General features: G+C 43.8%; 4 protein-coding genes across 4 annotated transcripts; all 4 read right to left on the bottom strand.

The window, feature by feature from the left end:
* Positions 1–3,433: 3,433 nt before the first annotated feature.
* FOMMEDRAFT_139606 (uncharacterized protein) lies at positions 3,434–7,925 on the bottom strand. The gene is made up of 3 exons (XM_007264697.1): positions 6,212–7,925; positions 5,933–6,099; positions 3,434–5,788 (listed from the first exon to the last, which is right to left on the bottom strand). The coding sequence occupies exons 1-3, from the start codon at positions 7,735–7,737 to the stop codon at positions 4,602–4,604; spliced, it is 2,880 nt and encodes a 959-aa protein (XP_007264759.1). The 5' UTR covers positions 7,738–7,925; the 3' UTR covers positions 3,434–4,601.
* Positions 7,926–8,864: 939 nt separating this feature from the next.
* FOMMEDRAFT_120239 (signal recognition particle, SRP9/SRP14 subunit) lies at positions 8,865–10,312 on the bottom strand. The gene is made up of 3 exons (XM_007264696.1): positions 10,032–10,312; positions 9,633–9,701; positions 8,865–9,266 (listed from the first exon to the last, which is right to left on the bottom strand). The coding sequence occupies exons 1-3, from the start codon at positions 10,101–10,103 to the stop codon at positions 8,940–8,942; spliced, it is 468 nt and encodes a 155-aa protein (XP_007264758.1). The 5' UTR covers positions 10,104–10,312; the 3' UTR covers positions 8,865–8,939.
* Positions 10,313–10,722: 410 nt separating this feature from the next.
* Positions 10,723–15,999, bottom strand: FOMMEDRAFT_27246 (uncharacterized protein; the record flags this gene model as incomplete). The annotated part of the gene is made up of 27 exons (XM_007264695.1): positions 10,723–10,851; positions 10,927–11,019; positions 11,087–11,107; positions 11,176–11,215; positions 11,314–11,410; positions 11,799–11,863; positions 11,938–11,983; positions 12,114–12,219; positions 12,300–12,392; positions 12,484–12,504; positions 12,593–12,632; positions 12,730–12,869; positions 13,022–13,104; positions 13,327–13,354; positions 13,383–13,447; positions 13,633–13,671; positions 13,761–13,847; positions 14,391–14,458; positions 15,146–15,233; positions 15,321–15,380; positions 15,429–15,467; positions 15,523–15,525; positions 15,601–15,633; positions 15,692–15,693; positions 15,765–15,792; positions 15,856–15,898; positions 15,955–15,999. The coding sequence occupies 27 exons, from the start codon at positions 15,997–15,999 to the stop codon at positions 10,723–10,725; spliced, it is 1,602 nt and encodes a 533-aa protein (XP_007264757.1).
* A 1,016-nt stretch (positions 16,000–17,015) lies between these two features.
* Positions 17,016–20,093, bottom strand: FOMMEDRAFT_120237 (PTR2-domain-containing protein). The gene is made up of 7 exons (XM_007264694.1): positions 19,986–20,093; positions 19,191–19,936; positions 19,017–19,100; positions 18,923–18,950; positions 18,526–18,868; positions 18,090–18,450; positions 17,016–18,022 (listed from the first exon to the last, which is right to left on the bottom strand). The coding sequence occupies exons 2-7, from the start codon at positions 19,525–19,527 to the stop codon at positions 17,325–17,327; spliced, it is 1,851 nt and encodes a 616-aa protein (XP_007264756.1). The 5' UTR covers positions 19,528–19,936; positions 19,986–20,093; the 3' UTR covers positions 17,016–17,324.
* Between the last annotated feature and the right edge of the window lie 944 nt (positions 20,094–21,037).

The following is a 21,037-nucleotide window of genomic DNA, read 5'->3' as shown; positions in this document are numbered from 1 at the left end:
GAAGACGGAACAGATGGGTGTGATTAATGCATATTGAGCGGTTGAACGGAGTCAATGGACAATGACATCCGTGAGCTGCATACAGGTGAGCGGCGGTAGATCCTCCATACAACAGCTTCTGTGGAACTGAGGTAAACTGTCGACTCGATACTCTAATTTACCCTATGGAGTGACTCGCACTCCACATCAAGTATCAAGGATGTATCGGATATCGGATGACCTCCAGTGGCATCAGCTTCGCGTAAATGCACAGTGGAATAGTAACTGCTTCCAATGCTTCCATGGTTCGTACAATACACGGCATTTCATGTTTCGTGAGATGCAAAACATGCATATAGTAAAGAATAACATACTGACTCAATCTCAATCAGCCCTTCACTAGAATAATCGAACTTCTTTGCAGTCTCAATGCTTCGATTGTGTGCCTGTTGCTGTTGAAAAGGAGGGTCAGTGCCGACTCAGCGGCATCATCAAGATAGAATAAAAATGCATGGGATCTTTGGAACGTAGTTTATATTAAACAGATTGTCATTCAGAAGCATAAGCAGTAGGTCTTGAGAAGTTCGGATGTAGAGGTTCATACTGGCATTGTTCCGGATGTCTCTTTTTTCCTACTTGCTAGCCAGATTCGACCTAACTTGGTGACTTGTCCCAACAGGTATGTGCCAGATTAGACTGTATCTATGTCTGCTACTCATCTGTCTGTCCTAGTGACTGTGTAGTCGCGCCAAGTCAGCATATACACATATACGCAGTGTATTATATAATATAATAAAATACAACTGAAACGCAATGGTATAGAAGTGGAACGTTCGGCTCCAGCTAACCAGTACAGTCAATGTCCAATGTATGATGTGTAGTGGATATGAAGATGTATGTCAGGAGAGAGAAAGAACGAAGAAAAGGTAACTTGAGTGACGAGTGTTGAAGGCAGAGAGAAGATGAAATAAATAAGGTAGGACGAACGCGAAAACCAAAGAAGGAGAAAAATAATTATATTTTGAAAACAACTAGAAGAGGACGAAAAAGAAGGCAAATAAGAAAACGATCAATATATGTATGCAAACAAACACATTTCGAGAGTGTGCCAAAGTACTCGGCCAGCGTCAAGACTTTCAGAGTTAGTCTATTTGATTCCACTAGCAACTGCAAACATAATGATGTCATGCATCAGATCTCAGTGGTGCATCAGATCTCAATTGATGTCGTATCTACTCTAAGCCTTACAGCAGTACCGTTTGCCATCATATGTTCAGTTATTATCTAGTTTAGCATAGATGCGTCTTACAGTAAATCCACCACGAGTGGATTTAGCGTAGTTGGAGTTCTGCAAGCGAACTGATTAGTGCTGGTACTCTTTTAACCAGGAAACACATCTCAACACCCTGCCATTTTGCATCATTCTCCTCAGAGTTCACATAGCAGTCTGATCAGGCAAGCATGCATGTTACTTTGCTGCCATAGATATGTTGTATACTGATATATTAAACTCATTCTGGCATTGTGTTTGCATGCTTGTTGAGCTGAGTGGAGATAGATGCAGACTGGGATGTAAGTAGAGTAAGAGTTTTGTTAGCCTCAGGTAGACAAACTAACACTTAATGGTAGATTATATTATGAACTGAAAAACTGAAATATTGACTCACTTGTACTAGGGTCTGCTTGCTAGTCTGAGATAATGAAAAAAAATTGCAAATTGGGTTGCTTATACTAGGATGCAAACTTTACTCAGGGTGTATCTCCTTTTAATCAACTCCACTTTGCAAATGAAGTGATTCTGAAACATATACAATGATAGTACTACTAACACAAATCAAATAGGTATAGATTCAGTACCTGAAAAAGCAAACTCTCTTCTTATATGACCTTAGAGAGCCACTTATAGTAGTAAACTCCTATAAAGGTCCACTACTTACACTACTACTTGTATCTAATAGCAGTGTCACATTACACTACTTTGCTCTACTACAATCTTGTAAGAACAGTCTACATTAGTATAAACAACCCAAAACTTCAAAGAAACCCTCTCTCTATCAACTACAGACAGTCACAGCTTCTTAGTACTTTTCTTAATTATAATAACTCTACTCAAATCACAAGCACAGAACACAACAAATGAGTGATGAGAATATTAGTACTATTAGAAGTAAAGTTGAGAAGCAACTAGATGATTGTATGTTTCTTCTCTGTTAGAGATATGTGCTAAAGAACATTCTCTAAGACATAAGGTACTTTAGATAAAACAGTTACAGAACAGAAGCACAAGGGTCTCCATATTAGAGAGTTTACAATTATACCAGATAATAACCCATCTGAACAATTTACAAGAATTGAAGGTATGTAAATCTAACTCTATATTGTAGTAATATTTAAGTAATAACAATAATCATTTTATTAATAGTTAGACAAGGTAATAAGAAATACTGGGACACTCCTGATTTTGTAGCTGAGCATAAAAATCCTGTAAAAGCTTATAAATATATGGATCAAATACTTTGGGATGCAACTGAGAACAAAACTGTTTATACACCAACCTAGTAGCTACACATAATATCCTGATATAGACTACCTAGTACAAACAATAAAACTATGGAATGAAAATAATAATAATAAAAACAGATACTTAGTAAATAAATTGATAAGTAAATGAAACTAATAGTAAATAGCTTCTTAGAAAATACTTTGAAACAGATAAATATTTTCAGAAAGTTGACACAAATTTCTTAGTTAAGAGAAATTTCCTAATAATATTAAAATTCTGACATTCTCTAGAGTCTAAATAAAAGAGATTACAGTAATTGCTACTATAGTATTCTCCTGATCATTACTCTCAGCTCAGAGGATAACAAGCTAGTAAGCTCAACAAGCATACCTAGAGGTTACTCTTTAATACTGTATCTACAGATACTAATGCTAAAACATGTGATAATGATGAAGGTGGTATGGTATGGTATTTCCCAGCATGGGTCCCTAAAAAGAAACACTAAGGCTGCTGGTAAGGTGGGTGGCAAGCAGGTAGTGTGTACATACTTTGACTCAGAGCTCTGCTGATTTGTGCATGCTGATTGTCATAGTTTAACACATTGTCTGCTTTTAAGGCCCCCCTCTCTCCTTCTTTCTTCTTCCTATTGTCTCTATCATTACTAGCCTTCCTCTTTTATATATATAAGTATACACAATGTATTTATATCTGTAACATACATACAAACAACCAAAAAAAAAAACAGTAACAAAAGCAAACAATGTGAAGAGATGTAAAGACAAACAAAACATCTGATTCCAACTACTTAACTGGTACAGTCAACGTTCAATAAATGATGTATGATGTATTTTGTGTACGTCAGTCAGGGATAGGAATGTAGAACGTATAGTGTATAAAAGACAAAAAAATTGATGTATGTCAGAAAAAGGAGAGAAGAGAAGAAGAGAGGGAGGAAGGGTGGATTAAGTGATGTGTGGAATCTTAGAGTGTGTGCTCCTGTGAACGCAGGGAAGGAAGAAGTTGGAATAAGGTATGTGGGAGGAATGTAGGAGGAGGATGGAAATTTGAACTGTAAAAGTAAGAACCCGTGTATGTATGCTCAAACTCAAACTCAAACAAAAAAAAGTTATGCCAAAGACCAACCAGGAAAGAGACAAAATTTAGAAAAAGAGGAGAGAAAGAACGGAAAACCCCTAACAAAGAGAATATACACTCAACAAGCCTAGGAGAGGACTGGAGAAATCCAGAAAATTCAATCAGGCGAAACCGAACGTCGAAAACCAACAGTAAATAATACAACAAAAGAAAAAGAAGAATGAAAGATGGAACAAGAAAAACGAAAGAGAAGACAGAAGGCGAATAAGAATACAATCAATATATGTAAGCAAACGATTGTACGTATGCGTACGTGTGTGTATGCGTGTCGATATAAAGATCTGTGTAGTGTCCTTGACTCGAACGAAACTGAAAAAGTCAAAGTTTTCAAAGTCGAAGCTGACGTTGAAGTCAAAGTCAAAAGGGTGGAAGTTCGGGGGAAAAGGGTCCAAAGAAGAACGCAGACCAAACAAAATCAAAGTATGAGGAAGGAGACGAGAGGTAAAGATAGAGAAACGTTCTCAGATCTTTAAATCCTCAAATCCGGAGAGGGGGTAAAGGAGATAAGTCAAGTTGACAAGGTCATAATTGAAATAAGGTATGTCGAACTGATAACTCTCGCGTGTTGCATAGACCGAATCGTACGTATAATTTCCTCGTGTTGAATCGGCCTCGGTACCGAGCCCACCCTGGTAGTGCAATTATAATTCCAGGATCCGATCTCCAAGAACCAAGGTGCCCAAGGATCCCGTCTATCCGATCATAGAAGGAGGGGCAGGATATCCGAGATAACTGTGATCACATCCGCCTGTCCATGCACGTATACGTCGCCTAAGTTTGTCCTCCTGCAAACCACGCCACCTTCGTAGTAACAATACTCGTAATAAACGCATTGTGTTGTCCTCAACTTCTCGTGTCCCTGTCTTGCTCTTTGTCAAAATCATCATTCCCATCCTCGCCTCGCTTACTTCGTTTTGTATATAAAACCAGATACACCCGTTCGAACCCTGGGGGAGGGAGAGACTCAAAGACAGAACATCCCCGGAATAGCCGCACACAACCAATCAAGCCTCCACAGTGCAAGCCGTCGGTTCTCTTCCCAACACCTCGTACACACCACCGCCTTCTCTCCATTCCCTCCGTTCCCTCCACTTCCGTTTTCTTTGCCCTTCCCACTACCAGGAGGACCATCCATCTCCACTTCCCCTCCCAGTGTTAAACCAGGAGAGCCGGAATAACCTAGTAGATCTTCTGAACCGTGACCATGTATCTGGGATAAATACTGCTGCCTCGGTAACGTAGCCAACCGATGTAACTCCCTCGCAAGCCACGTCCCCCAAGCCCTCCTCTGGCCCATCCCGTTCGTCGGTGCCAATCTCGTGCGCCATAAGCCCTCTAGAGCAGTCCTACAAGTCGCGGTATGGGGACAAAATGTGAAATGCGGGGTACGTTGAGGGGGAGGCGTCGAGACACCGTCAGAGTTTAGGTTGTTAGAGAAGAACCCGAACGAGATGGTCATCGAGGACATCGAGAACGCAGAGGACGAAGATGGCAACGCAGAGAACGACGAGAACGAAGAAGACGGCGGGACAGAAGCCGCAGGCTGGTATAATCCCGAACTGGATGGCCCAGAGTCCGACGAGACAGAGACGAGCGTAACAGAAGTCGTCCCCGAGACAGTCGACAACGGCGGGGAAGGTATCGCCGGTGGAACATTATTATCTGCGGCGGATACCCTTGGCGAGGGCGAAGGTGCGGGGGAGAGTGGGAACCTCGTGTTCCCGTTAATCCCAACCCCGCTTCCTATTCCACGGATAGCCAGCTCATCTCCCGGTCCTATATCACCTTCATCCTCCCCACTCCGCATAGTCGCCCCAACAACCAAAGGACACGCAATAATCTCCACAAGCACATCCTGCAAGGCCTCTCTCCCCGCAACAAGTCTCCTCAAATCAGTCGGGTCAAGAACCAAATGTGCTCGGCCACCGTCTGTCCCTCCCGCTTCCGCTCCAGATGTCAGATTACTAGAGGAGTTGAGTCCAGTAGGGTGGGTAGTGGTGACGCTGGGGAAAGCAGGAGATCGCATGCTCGAAACAGCGTTGGGACCGGGACAATGCACCGGACTCGGTCGCCATCGTTGTACCGAGAGCGCATAGAATGCCGCGGGGAGGATCTCTGGTACGTCGCATGCTCGAGCAAGCGCGATGGCGTCTGTACACACGTCGTTTAGTTTCTCAATCGATACTCAACTCGCAAACAAGATGGAACTCCCGAAGAAAGGGAAGGAGGGGTGACGAATAACACTGATATTCTGCGGACGGACGATAGAGAAGGTAAAGAGATAAAGAAACATACCTGCAGCATGCGGCAACGCAACCGGGGCCATCCTTTCAATATTACTCGGCCAAGTCGTCCTCAACTGCGCAATCGTCCATTCTCTCAATTGGCGCAAGCCATACCGCGTCGATATACGCAGCGCGCTTGATAGCGTATCAAATACCATCGGTCGAACTTGGAAACTCCTATAAACCATACCAAATACCATACACCAAATCAAGGAATGAAAAATAAATTGATTCATAGATCGTCAGTAACTTGCAAACACCAGGAAGTTGGCGAAGGACGACGACTTACATAGGTTCATAAATCGCCTCAAGCGCAACATTCCAATCACGCGGTGTATCTCCCTCTAACCTGATAGCAGGACATCCTCCCGCATATTCACACTCATCTTCACCTTCACCATCCCTTTCCCTCCTTGCACGTCTGCCCTCCTCACGACACCTTCTATCGAACATCGACGTAGGCGTCTTACTCTCCGAGACATGCCCACGTCCCGAAGCAAGTCGAACAGCAATTTCCCTCGCAGCGCGTGCACTGTCCTCCTTCGTGGGACTGTCAAGAAGTGGAGAAGAAAGGAGAGAAGCAAATGCGGAAGAGGCGAGTGCGAGACGCGCAGCGTGTATCCGGAAGGCTGACGTACTCGGGGGAGGCGATTCGTGACGAGAATATATCGAACTCACAGACGAAGAGGGCGTGTGAGACGAAGGTCTCGAAGGCGGACGTGAGGAAGCTGGTGCGAAGGGAGTCGACGCCGATGACACTATAGAGTTCGACGCAAGGGACGAAGAGACGGGGTTGGTCGAAACGAATACGACGAGGTCGCCGTCATCAAACCAGAAGGGCTGCGGCAGAGAGGGGTTGAACGCAAAGGTAGAGGAAGACGTAGTCGCGGAACCATTTGACGGTGGGGAAGAAGGGAACGGGGAACCCGAAGACGAGGTCGAGCCCGACGATTGAAACCGAGAGTAGGAGGGTCGCGGGAGCGGCGAGAGGGACATGCGCGTGGACATCGTGTTCTCCTGCTCGCGTTCTGGGGTGAGTGTATGCGCATACTTCTTCTGCACCCGTCCGCGTTCCTTCCTCGCGTCGTCGTCTTCTTCTCCAAGCGCCGTCGCCGACGACGAACGAGACCTAGACATCCTTATATCCCCCACAACATCAACGTCGCCGTCCTCGACAATACCCAAATTCCCATCGTCTATCCGCGCTCGCTTATACGGACGCCGTCCATCACGCTCACGCTCCGCAGTGCAGTCATCTGTCACCCTCAAACCTCTCTGCTTACCTGAAGTACCGGCATTCATTTTCGCGTTATTCCTCCGTGATCTCTTTCCGGGTACATAAGCACCCCCGACTTCATCATCCGATTCCGATCCGAATTCACAGTCGGATGAGCCTAGGGCGAGCGTAGACTCGCTGGACGGCATCCCGTGTTTGAGGGTTGCTGGGGACAGACGTGAGGTGGACGAAGACGAAGACGAAGACATGTCATAGGACGTAGGGGTAAGAGCGGTCGATTGGTCGATTGGTAAGGGTACGTTCGCAGCGGTGTTCTCCACAGGAGCATGTGAGAGGAGTGGCGTGGACACAGGCATGTTGTTCGTTATTGAAGGAGGACGGTCTGGGTTTGTATTGAAAGAGGGGTATGCCGTAAGGGTGGTGATTCTATGCTTCTGCGTCTGCTGTTGCGTCTGCTGTTGCACGGGACTGGAGAGAACGAGGTCTCCGTCCGCGTCTACGATGGGCTTAGTATTCGTGTCGCACTGCTGGAGCGTGTGTGAGGGGAAGAGGTGAGAATACTCTGGGGACACTGGCATTTCCAAGCTAAGTGAGACTTGCAGCAGGGGGCAGCGCGTCCAAGGAGAACCTAATGCAAGTCGCAGAGACGCGTCGTGCGTTTGAGTGTTTAATTATTTCACGTTGAAGAGCAGTGCAGCTAGGAGTTTAAGAGAGGAGTCGGAAAGGGCAAGGACACCCTGGAGGTTGGTGCAGCCGTAGCGTCGTTGTGGACAGAAACAGAGAGAGAGAGAGAGACGAGGGGCACTAGAGAGGCAGGAAGGACTGGAAGTGTATTGGTGGGTGACGTTCGAGGGTAGCTGACCACGCACGTTCTAGACCGTCTGCTCTAGACTTCGCAACTGAGATATCTCATTCACTCGCTTAGCTAAGACGTAATCATCACGTACCCTCGCCTCTCTCCACTCGTCCAGACCACTCCATCACATCTATCAATTTCCGCGCCATCCTTTCCATCGTCCTCTTCATATCTCGTGCTTCTCAGTCGCCAATCCCGCCATACCTCATCAGGTGATTCATTTCACTCATCAGCACAGTTGCACGCCTTTATCTCCGTCTCGATCGTAACGAATCTATAATTCGATCAATGCTTCAACCCACCAATAGAAGGCATTCTTCAACAAGAGTAAATATAACGAAAGCGGCAACTGACCTGAATGTTATTCCAAGGCAACATATATCTTATGAGTACCAGTTACACTCATCATAAAATTCATATTGAATCAATTGATACATCTCACCTATCATATCTGCTATGTACAATACTTTGCATATCCTTTAGTCTCTGTCTCTGCTATAATTCATGCATAAATTGATAAATCATACAACGTATGCAACTAGTGCCAGACTGCTAGTTGCCAAGTACGGTAGTACAGTGCAAAGCAAACATGTTGCAATGCCAATAAAAGGCATCCTTCTATGAGACTATGCAAGCGAGAATACAAGGTAACAAGTTGAAGGTCAACAACCAAACTTGACATCAACACATCATACAAGTTTAGGTCATAGCCAGCCCACAACAAGGCTCAAACAATGTATCCCATCGCAAAAGTTGGAGGCTGAGAAATATTTATATTAAGGATAAAAAGTTATATGAACGTGCAGTAGTTCAAAATGAAATCAAAGACAAGTTATTATTTCGGGAATTCCAGTCTCAAATACCTAATCTCTACACCGTTACAAAGTACACCCCCTCTCGCTCATCTATTCGTAGATGCTACTACTATTTCTTCTTCTTCCCTTTCTTCTTCTTAACCCCACCCCCACTCACACCACCGTTATTATTAGCCACACCCACCCCTACACCACCTGCACCACCTGTACCACCACTACTAATAATACCCCCAGGCACAGGCGTACCCGATCGCGACGCTTCCCGCTCTCCTTCCCCACCTAGACGTTCTTGAACTTTACCCGCAGTAGTAGTAGTAGTAGTACCCGGACCCGGCGAACCGCTTGAAGAAACGTTCTGCATCCGACGCATCATCGAATAGTTCAGCGCCTCGAACCTGTTTAGGTATATCGACGAGTGGGTTTTGTATTTTAGACACTGTTGTTCGTAGTGAAGTCACTGTTAGTACCGATAACACCGATCTATATGGATTGAGGGGTATATGGAGATAGAGATGGAGATGGGAAGTGGATGGGGATAGGGATAGCGATGACGTGATGCCGTAACCATTAATAACAGACTCATGATGAGAGGGTGCGATTATATTTATCATTGCCCTCATTATCCAAATTTAATTCGACAGGTGGAAGGGAGGGTAGGGCACGGTTGAGCGTGGTGTAAGTGATATCACGTTGCAATCATCACTCGTCACCGGTGTTCGTCGGAGAGGTCGGGAAAAAAAGAAGACGAAACGAATAGACAATGAAGAAAAAAATGAGATGAAAATGAAGGATGAGAACGTACTGTTACGTCGTCTGTTATTTTCAACACTAGCTTCCCCTCTGACGGTTTCCACTTGACGCAGTAACGTGTCTGTGTTTACGCATTTACGTATGGCCGTCGGCAACCCCAGCCAATTTGTTCGTAGAGGGGGTGTAGAGATATGTAGAGACATGTGCGATGTTTTGGTAGGGACGACCCGTCATACCAACCAACCATCCCAACATTTCCGCATATACCAGACAACGACCAATTGAGACCAGCCGACCAACAGCAATCCAAGCCAAGAGAAATTTTGAGACAAAATCCGAATCGTACCACCAGAATGACAATTAGGATTAAGTTTATTGAATTAAGGAGAAAAAGAAGAAATGATCGTCAGCGCATGTAACACGCAAAGCTGGTGAAAAACATGTAACATACACGTTCGGGAGCCTGCTCGTACAACGCCTCCACAGCACTCTGATACTCAGGCCATGAATGGATGTAGACCATCTCAGTCCCTAGTTATACGTATCTTGACAATCTTCTGATTTTGGGTATACAGAAACGTCTTGTACTGTCTCGTGCGTGCTTGTTCCTTTACGGTTTCTCTGTTAGATAGAACCAGCAACAGTTGTTGGGTGGCAAAAGCGAGGCCACAGCAAGATGAGTAAAGAGTCTAGACTTGAGCTTGTCGAGATGAGATAACTGAGTCTATCGGTCGTGCATCACAAGTCCCATGCACGTAAAATCAAATGGCATGCCTTATCTTCACACGTGACGCGATTTGTGATTTATCGGCATACTCCGATTAACCGACAAAGACTCGGGTGTCTTTCTGACCTTTCAAACTTCTTTCTTCACAAATTTCACTATCTCAACGCAGCAAGCTGTCCCATTCGTGTATGTTATTTGAATATAGGGGAGAAGACACGCGTCACAGAACAAGTCGAGATCATCTTAGATCCCAGTTCATACTCAGTTTTGTCGGAACGGGTCAACGCTACTAAACGAACCATACAGAACTACACATTGCATTATACACAGAATTAGTGTAAGTGGAGCGGTATATACACAGATCTACTACTTAATCCCCTATTCTCCAGCTCGAATCCTTTAATTCTCGAGTCCTTTAATTTTCGAACTCCCAAGAGCCCTGCAGAAACGGGACTTTACCCTTAGTCCAGTCCGTATTCGTACCATCAGGCATGACTTTGTCGTACAGCGCTGGTGACAGGTAGGCATCGGGACAGGTCATACACTACCATTATCATATGCGCATACACATAAGTCAATCATGCGTAAATGTACGTGTAGAGAGAAGAAGTATACGTACCTTATCAACGAATTGGCCCATTGCTGACCTGTTACCGACTGTGATTATAATGTTCTTTTTGCAGTTGGGATCCTCGATGTTATTGCCGTAGTACTAGATAATTAGCAAAAGCAGATAAGGTAAGAGCCAGATGGAGAGTGTTACGGCGATAATTACTCACGTCTATGTTGAGTGACACTTGCTAATGTACCAACAGATTTTGGAGAAGCCGTCAAACAAGTACTCGGTAATGAAAAATACTAGACTCACTGGAATGTCATTCGATATCTCTACTTCACAAGCCCCCATCCTATTCACAAGCAACGTCAATTACCCATCAGTCCTACGTCACAAAGTCCGACAGGCGCCAGATGGAAACTTGTAAGTGATATTAATGCAGAAACTTACATGTTTGGGATAGGAGAGTCGAAATCCCATCTTGCAAAACCCCCTTTCGTTGTATCTGTTCGTTTGTATATGACTTTACTTGTAGTCGTGAGTGCCACTAGGAGGGAGAGTAATGTAACTGAGAGAGCTATCTTCAAGATGCCAGATTGAATGGTCTGCATTTGTCCTTTGTGATAGTGTAATACTTTGAAATAAAAGTGAGCCTTGAACTTGTGTACTTAGTCTATTTACTGAAAAATAATTAGTCTATATGTATTGGTGTGCTAAAACGGAGTGAGGAAAGGCGTATATAATAGTTGGCAATAATTTCCCATGACAACACTTTGCGCTAGCCACGAAGCTCTGATGAAGCATTTCCTTGCAAAGGATCCTCGATTTCTCTGATACGTTCTTCTGGCGATACTTGGAGTCCAGCTCGATCTTCGCATGTACCTTTATTACTTTCCAGTCTGACACACACAACGAACTTCAATATTGACGCTCACCGCAGATTGTTGGTACCCACATTAACTCAGCTCCGCTGGATAGGCGTTGCAGAGCAAACTGAAGGCTATTGAGACGCCACACAAGTTTACAGACAGGGGATAAAGCTGTATGTCCCTACGAGACCTCGATGACACAAACATCCCAGACACTTGCCATCCATGATACAATTGCAAATCATATTCATCTGCATCACACAAGCAGAATAGGACTACTATTGTGCACACAAAATCAGAAGGCGTATATCATATTACTACTTGACCCGGAACAGCCAAAGTTCCTTGACCTTAGAAATTAATCATCAAACTCCCAAGTACCATGCAACAACGGGACAGCACCCTTTAAATAGTCTGTGTTCGTGCCATCTGGCATAACGGCTTTGTACAGGGCCGGAGAAATGTCGGCATCGTAACAGCTTGTACACTAGTATCATAAATACATAAGTAAGTCGTGTATGTTCTCCCAATATAGACACAAGTGCTGAGGATTGGAGAAAGTCATACCTTGTCAACAAATTGTCCCTTTGCTGACTTTCCGCCAACTTTGATCGTAATGTTCTTCTTGCAGTGAGGGTTCTGAAAGGCGTCGCCATAGTACTAGGAAATTAGCGCAATAGAGGGAAAATTAGACGATTGGCATAACAGTGAAAAAATCCATACGAGAGAATGAATAACAAGGACAACTCACTTCTACATTAAGCGTAACTTGCTGATATACGAGAGACACAGAACGTTATTAAGCATATCCTCGAGTGAACTATCCAGCGAGTGCTGAATGATTACAGTCTGAAACTTACATATTCTGTATTTGAAATCTCTACACCGCAAGCTCCAAGCCTATTTTTAAGGAAGCAATCAGTTTGTAAATAGTTTTTTTCTCAAAGTCCGAGAGGCAGGATAGAAAGATGTGTACAGTATTGATGATGGAACTTACAATCCTTCAAACTCAGAACTATACTCCAGATTTCTGAAAGTTCCTGTCTTGGAGTCGCCTCGTTTGTGCACAAATGTGCTTGTAGAGGTTGCGACTAAAAGAAGGGAGAGGATTATCAGTGACAGGATAACCTTGCTAGCCTGAAGATAAATGGTGTTTGTTGTCCTTGTCATTTTAAATGAATGTGCCTTGAAGCTATATGATCGGATGGTTCAATGAAAAAATCAGTGTAGTGCTCGTATATGCGTACAGAATTATGTCCTGTATGTTAGAAAGGAAGGGGAGAGCATACTAATTGATGGTATTTCACAATGCAATACTTTTCATCAATGATGGAACCCGTTACGAAAGCAGCTGCAAAGGAGCTCTGATCAACTATTGACTGGGATGTCTAGTTTCAGAGACTTAAAGTTTCTGTCGTTAAAACACAATTTTCGACATTGTCTCGTCTTAATCCTGCTCAAAACAAATAGCTACAGCCAAATATTCATAAAATGAGAGTACTACCAATAAAATATCATAATGTGGAGCTGCTAATTTCTATGTCCATTCGTTGATCTAAGAGATATAATGCAGGTTGTAAAGCAAAGTACTTACAAAAAGAGGACGTGTCTGGGATTTTGTGCTGATAGCAATGTCAGAACTTCAGTTACATTGTTGCCATTATCTAAGCCCGGAGGATTATTTTGCATGTCCCGATAAATCTTATAAGTTAGAGCTATTGTTATATAGTACAGTAATCATAGAGCAATTTGAAAGGGTTTACTACATATGCTATGTCAGGAACTACCTCAAAGCAGCATAACAAATACAAGGCAACCGTTGTATCTCCCTTCAATATATCGTTCTCGCAAGAATTCTGCATTCAGAATTCATCAGATGGGAGCGCCAAATTCTGCTCACCAGTTGCATATCCAAGAGATCCACCTCCAGGGTTGGAAGCTGAAGTCCGCATAGATAAGGATCCACGCGTACGTTTTGAAATTAGACTACTAGTAAGAAGAATTATTGACAAGTAGGTGGGCACTAACTTGGATACGTCATAATGAAGTATCTTGACTGGTCTTGCAAGAAGTGCTCAATTGCACCACCATCAGACGTGGTCAGGTTTGGTGAGACTGCAAGCACAAAGAGATTCCTACGGCTTCCAGATGAGACATATAAATCGAAAGTGCACGACCTCAAATTATATAAGAACAGGAACAAAATGAGAGTAACACTTGAGTGGATCGCAATCGAAGATTGCACTCACAAAGATTTAGGTGAAGTACATTACATAGCTACAGATGTTTAATCTTGCATAACTCGGAGAAACAAAAATCACTCCTGAAACACGGGTCGCTATTAAGAGGCACAATATTTGTTAATACACATTCGTTATGCATAATTTAACTATGTGAAATCTGTCAGTGTTTACATTCCGTGAGCGGATATTACAAAATATGTTAGGCCAGAGTGTGCTTCTGTTTAGATAGATATCAACGAATTCGATGATATTGCTTACACTCCCGAAAATATAACTTATTTCTTCATCCATCCAAACTCACAGGCATTATCCTAATTAATTATGAGGCTGTTGTTGAGTATGCATAGAATCGTTATATTTCCAAATGTATCCAGAATACTACAGAGAGGTTGATATCTATAAAAGTAATGCTCACTGTTTAAGTCACACAGAAAGGATTGCATTTCGCTAATCGCCTTAAACTGTCTGTCTGTAATGGAATTACTTAAAGGAAAGGTAAAAAAGTAGAATAAAATTAAGAAAAACGAGAACACAACATATCTCAGAGTAAGTTGCTTATAGATATATTATTATATGGGCCCATTCCTGGTCGTTGTTAGAGGAGAACGACAGACTCGCTCTTCAAACGCCAGATATATCCTCATTGCTGCAGGCAGGAGCACCTGTGATACATTAGTTAAATTGACTACAGAGAATAGAAGGAAGACGAACCTTCAGCGAATTCAATGCCACTTAGACTCCTGGGTCTGTAATTTGTTCCTCCATTTACCCCCATCTCACCCGCCTCCTTCAAATTGATTAGAAGGTGGCTTCCAAGGATACACAAAAGTGCTGGGTCCCCCATCGCGTCCAGAAGATATGAGACAAAGACACTGGAGTCTTTAATCTGGATTTGTACTATCTGTGTCACAGAACAAAATATGACACTGCATTCATTAGTTTGATATTTGAGACTTGCTCTGTAATGTGTCACTTACAAGCCATGATACAAGACTTGGTCTTCAATGACAATTTTAACAAGGTGAAAATCCTTAAACCCGGATGACATTCTCCAGTACTCTACACTCTTAAAGCTGGCTAGACATAGCAAGATCGTTCCGAATGTCATAGGGGGTATCCTGCTTCAAGTAAGCTAGAGTTTGCCAATGAAAGCATACAGCTATATCTTACCATGAGATAGTGAGTGTTGTTCGAAATTCCGAAAGATCAATAGTAGTGGCGCAAAAAGTAACACCCTGCATAAGACCTCCAAGCTCAACTAAATTGTGTAATTTCTCAGTCTGCTATTATAAAAGATGGTTGGAGGCCGTACTTCCTTGAAGTAAGCCATCATGGATGAGAATACCTAGCCCAATGCCTGCTTCCAAACAAAGGAGAATCTTAAGGAAGATTGAGAGCCTTTTATCTGTAATAATTCAATACAAATTCTTATCAGGAAATTCAGTGCACTTACCCTGATGATAGAGTGCCAATACACGAATGTGAAGGACGTCTATTAAACAGATGTATCATACAATGATGCTTCAAAGTTTGAGCTCATTACTCACAGTCTATAAGCACAATGTTTAATGTGTCTGATGACCAATTTAAATGGTTGTCGTGTTGAATGACACTTGTCCACTCACTGCATAGATTTCCCGTCCACATAGTCAATCGACCTTAGTAGGTATTCATCAAATAAGTATTTCGTATGAATGGACAAGAGGCACAACATACAACTGTAGATAACACATGTTTTAACAAACATAAGGTCAATACACTCCTTTGACAGCATTTAGTCGATTCTCACCTCAAAAGATCCACGTTGAAGCTCATTGCTACAATTAAATAGAATTGTCAACAATTTGCATGAACTGGTACATTAAATAATGGTCACTTACAGACAATGAAGCAAATTTCTCCAAGGATCCCAATATAACGATTCTAAACAAATAATGTCACAATTAGCTTGTGTAATGGAATATTTTGACAGTGCTTACTGCAAAATAAATCAGACTTATAGGATTGCACGGTTTCCGCTTCATTGCTATTGTTAAGACATTTCCTATTAGAGCTGAATGGTAAGCTCACCCAAAAGTATTTTACCTAAAGCGGTAAAAAAAGAGCTACAAGTTAGTATATCTCAAACATGGTGCACAAACACATACTTCTTTGTCCATGTTGATAACTTGAATTTGTTGCATCTATTAGCAAAATTGTAGTTAGTTAATTGTAGTGTGCTTACAAGCACTGTAAACCAAGATAGTCAACATTGCCACTTCTAGGTACTGTTGCGTGACAGTGTCTGAGATAATTGATGGTACCAAATCCGGATCGACATATCCTAGGCCAGAACGTCTGCGGAAAGGATGGGAATCTCTATAGCCAAGTGTCTGTGTTGCCATTGAAAGTGAGTATAAAGAATCATATCTTCTACAGTACTTCTTATATAGTATAGGCTTACATGAAACTTAGTTTGTGATTGTAATCTGTCTGAGTGCATGATTCAACGTTCCAGAAAGCTTCTGATGAAACTAAATTTAGTATCTGAGTTGAGGTGTGTAGGAAGATTGTGTGTCTGAGATTATGATGGAACAGAATGGATTTGATTGACCTTAGCATTTGCAAAGAGGCACAATATTATAGAAGGAAAGAGCAATGTGTGTTAGATCTGTTTAGAGGACAAGAACCTCCTTCAGCGATCTGTTGCAGCACAGTTGGGGGTTGGTATACAGTTTTAACGTACTTGATTACTAAGCAGCTGCTCTAGCAACTCACTCTCTGCATCAGTCATTCTAGACAGATTACAATTGCTTTCAGCCTCAATCAAAAAGTGTATATTTGAAACAACTCTTCATCTTCCACAGTTTCAGCTTCCTGTAAATCAGTTTCTAGTATCATCCATACCTCAGGTCCAGCCTCAGCTGCTGCCACTCTCCTGTGCAAAATTTGCTTGTTATTCTCAACAAACCACAGCTCTCACATCTGCACTTGAAACTTTAATTGAAACCTGTCAACATAAACCTTGTCTTATTGTAATACAATCCAAGCAGATATCCATCACAATGCGAGAGTCAGGTCAAAAAGGACTCATCTTATAACTACTCTACAAGAAGTACACTTGTAAGTACTCGTAATCGTACTCCATCACAAAATGTTAAGAAGTCGGAAGAAGACAATTAGACAGGCAGAGTCATTATGCTTCTCAGGAGCAAGTCGTAATGATTTGTTTTAGGTGGGACAAAGGGATAGTACAATGGGAAGGGAACGATAAGCTGGAGAAAGGAAGGTACAAGCAAGCAAGCGAATAAACGAATACCCCAAAGTAATCGCCCAAATAAAGTGAGAACAAGCACAAGTCATCTCAACCTCAATCCTTCTCCCTATTCTCATCAACATGACGTTCCGCAACAAGATCCCCACCCTCCTCCTCATTCAACTCATTCAACCTCTCCTCATCAGCGTCCAAATGCCTAAACGTTAACCAGAACCCAACGCCCGCAACAGCCGCAAGTACGCCCATCACACCGTAATTCCACACCAAAAGTGGATCAGTCGATAGACTAACAAACGCTTCTCCGAGTGCACTCGAAATAGCGCTCATGAAGAGGTTAATAGCCATAACGACAGACCGCATGTTCTTCGGTGCTTTCGTGAATGCGTATTCGAGACTTGTGATGCTGGCGAAGATCTCGGAGAACGCGATAAGGACGTATGAACCTGTTTGGATCCAGACGTTGAGAGGAGAGACGAGTGCGTTACCATCGGCATCTTTACACGTCGCTGCACTGTATCCACATGGGTTGGTTTTGTAGATATAGTGCTGTACGACAGCTGCCCAGACCATCGCGGCTGCGCCAGTGAAGAACCCAGCTGTGATGCGTTTGAGCGGGGTGAAGCGGATACCGTAGCGTACGAGGGCCGGGTAGATGAAGAGATCGCAGATGGGGATGAAGATGATGAGTGCGAAGGGGTCGAGGTTGCTTAGTACGTCGTTGGGTAGACCATGTGTGCTCATGGTAGCAGCTTGGGAGGTAAGGTTGTTGTTCAACTGGTTGTATGTGAGCCCTGAACATCCAATTCGTTAGCTCCATTTCCTTTACTTATTTAGACAGTTATAAAAGGTATAGCTTACAGTAAATTGGGATCCAAATGAACACCTCGCACGCCTTGAAGCCTCTTCGGACCTCATCGACCCACTTGTCGTCCCAGGTCATCCAACCCGGTCGCACACTTTCCGAACCACCGTGCTCTTTCACGTAGTTAGTTGGCTTGGCACGATCCCAGAAGCCTGGCGCCTTCAAGTTGCGAATGGTAGTGAATGGATTCCAGGACCAGCGACCCTTGGCGGCTGTGCGGAAAACGCGAAGAGAAGCAGGAAGCACAGATCCTTGTGGAGGAGTGCGCACGTAGCGATTTCGCCCGTACAACATGACCAATGGCGCAGTGAGGAAGACAATTGTCGGGAGAAGGAACGCAAGCCAGAATCCGACATACTACAAAGACACGGAAGAATTTGCGGGTCAGTTCAATATTACCTAAAGAGGCGAATATCAAACAAGTAATCACACCTTCTCAGAGTAGGTCATGCCGAGCTGCCCGACGAGCGAACCAATATTGATGAAAAGATAGAAGTACATGTATATGCGCGCATATGTCATGTTCGGGTCGACGATTACGCGCTCGCCGGATTTCTTCGTACGGACGTGCGTCTTGAGCGTATACTGCTCCGCAATGAGTGGAGAGATGTTACTCTTGAAACCACCTGTGCCTGCGCCCATAATGACCAGAGCAATGCAGAAACATGCAAGTGCACCATGAGGATGTGCAATGACTGGTGGGAGCGATGAAACTATTAGGAGGATGTGTCCGACAATAGCAACTCCTATTGCCCCACATATCGTGCGGAAACGTCTTGAGGCTGGATGATCAGATACGTTAAGTATCTGGATCTGGCAGAGCACTTACCCGAAATACGTGTCAGCAAGGTAAGCACCTGTGTATATGCACCGTATTAGTTTAAAAGGCAACTAATAGGACTAACAGCGTCGGGATAACGTACCATACAACGGAGTGACATATGCCCAGAAGGAGTTAAAGGTCGTAAGGCCGGTGGAGGCTTGTTGGCCCATGCCAAGTGCTCCACCTAGAGATTCAAGAGATTCAATCAAGCACACGATGTCAACATTATCAGTACTCAAAACAGAAAACGCTCCCGATCAGGGGAAAAACGCACTCTGGCCATCTGCACCGCCGGCACCAGTCTTGGAATTTGGTGGGAGCGGCTGCTGGATGAAGTTGGTGAAAACGATGACCGTGCCGTAGTACGAGAAGCGCTCGGCTAATTCCACGTAGGCGATCAGATAGGTGTTCCAGTTAAGACGGCCGGAGACCCGTCGGAGGGTAAGCCTGTCCTCTTTGGTGGGCGCGGGCAAGTCATTGTCGACCTGGCCAGCAGTTAAAGAGTGCTGGTCGAGCGAATCGGTCGGGGTCATCTTCTTCTCTGCCTCGTACTCATCGCGGTTTGCCTCCGCAAGTCCCTGTATGATAGCGTCGTCACCTTGGTTCGGCATGTTTGTCTTGTCTTGACTCTGGCTTGACTTTGTCGGGCGACGACTTGGCGACTTGGACGGCGAAGAGGGCGTTTGGCTTGCTAAGGGGGGCCGAGAGACTGGTCAGGCGACAGGAGAGGAACGTATCGAAGACGGGGTATTTTATAGTTCAGTGTCATCGAATTGATAATTCATATGGATACGGTTCTTCTTCGTATCTGGTGTCTCCATGTGCTTCGTTTTGACGGTACCTACCAAGCCCCGTCTCCCGTCCCGGCTCCTTCCCATTCCAACACGCAGCCGACTTATCTCTCCGTTCGCCGTCGTACGGCGTCAGATGATGACGAGTCTCCGCAACCGCTCCGCATCCATCGGCCACTCCGAAAAATAGCTCATCCTTGATGCAAGAACATCGTAAAATGAGGATATCCTAAAAAATTTAAAATTAGCGCCTTATCGCCACTAGGCTCGCGACATACGCATCAAGGATTGAACAAAACCATATTCGGCATGGCCAGCCCTCCAATGGTATGTGAGGCATATGTGCACCATGCACAAGGGCATGAGGAGCATCACGACATCAAGGTCTAACCCGCCCGACTGTATCACCGGTTCCGTCTTCCACATGGTTCTCCAATTCATTTCAATTCACTCGAAACTCATTGTCCATTGATACACATATGCTTTATCAAGTGGGCCTCTTCGGTCAACCCTTGTAAGTCCCGTACGCCGGTACGCGTCTCCGTGCACCGCTTTAAATCGACCATAGGCTTTCTGGACGATGTCCTTTGGGAGGCTGGCAGATATGTTGCGAAGGAGTGTGTTCGGAACATATGGGCGAGCGACATATTCTGAGCGGAGCGTCATTTGAGTATTTGCAATTATCGGGACCCGGCACGCGATCTGGTTCACGGAAGAGAAAAGAAAATTGCGTGGGAACACTGCCACCCATTAGAGGGTAAATCATTCTTGCTACCCTAGCTGTACACATTCACTAATAAGGTAGACGAAAGATAAACTCGACAAGCTGTGACAGTAACGTGTCACGGACTCGCTTAACTAATTAGGAAGGACCCTAGCGGCGAAATTTACAAGAGGGCAAGGCAAAAAAAAATATTATCAGTTTTTTTTTGTTAAATATACATCTACATCTTATCTACAGTTTTCTGTAACAGTATATGTGATATGAGTACCTCTTACTGGCTCACTAAGCCTGCTTTCTGTTGAGACAATTATAGGATGTATTAATAATATTACGTAATTTCCGTATATGGGAGGTATTTGTCATAATGTTGTAGCCGAGGGCGGCGAAATTTGACAAGAATTTGCAGAATTTTTTTTTTGTGTGTGGCAAAATAACAATCAGGTCATTTAGAGCAAAAAATAGTCTTTTGGAAATAACTTGGTCATTTTTTATTTTTTTGAAAATCTGTTACATCATTCTGTAGAAAAGCATAATTCTAACAATTCTATGGTGCTACTTTGTGGATTTCAGCTCTGTGGTTGAACGAGTTTCCTTGTCATAGTTTGT

Source organism: Fomitiporia mediterranea (assembly GCF_000271605.1).
Source record: "Fomitiporia mediterranea MF3/22 unplaced genomic scaffold FOMMEscaffold_4, whole genome shotgun sequence".
NCBI lineage: Eukaryota > Fungi > Basidiomycota > Agaricomycetes > Hymenochaetales > Hymenochaetaceae > Fomitiporia > Fomitiporia mediterranea.
The sequence above is the reverse complement of the archived record's forward strand: the minus strand, read 5'-3'. Positions and strand labels throughout refer to the sequence as shown.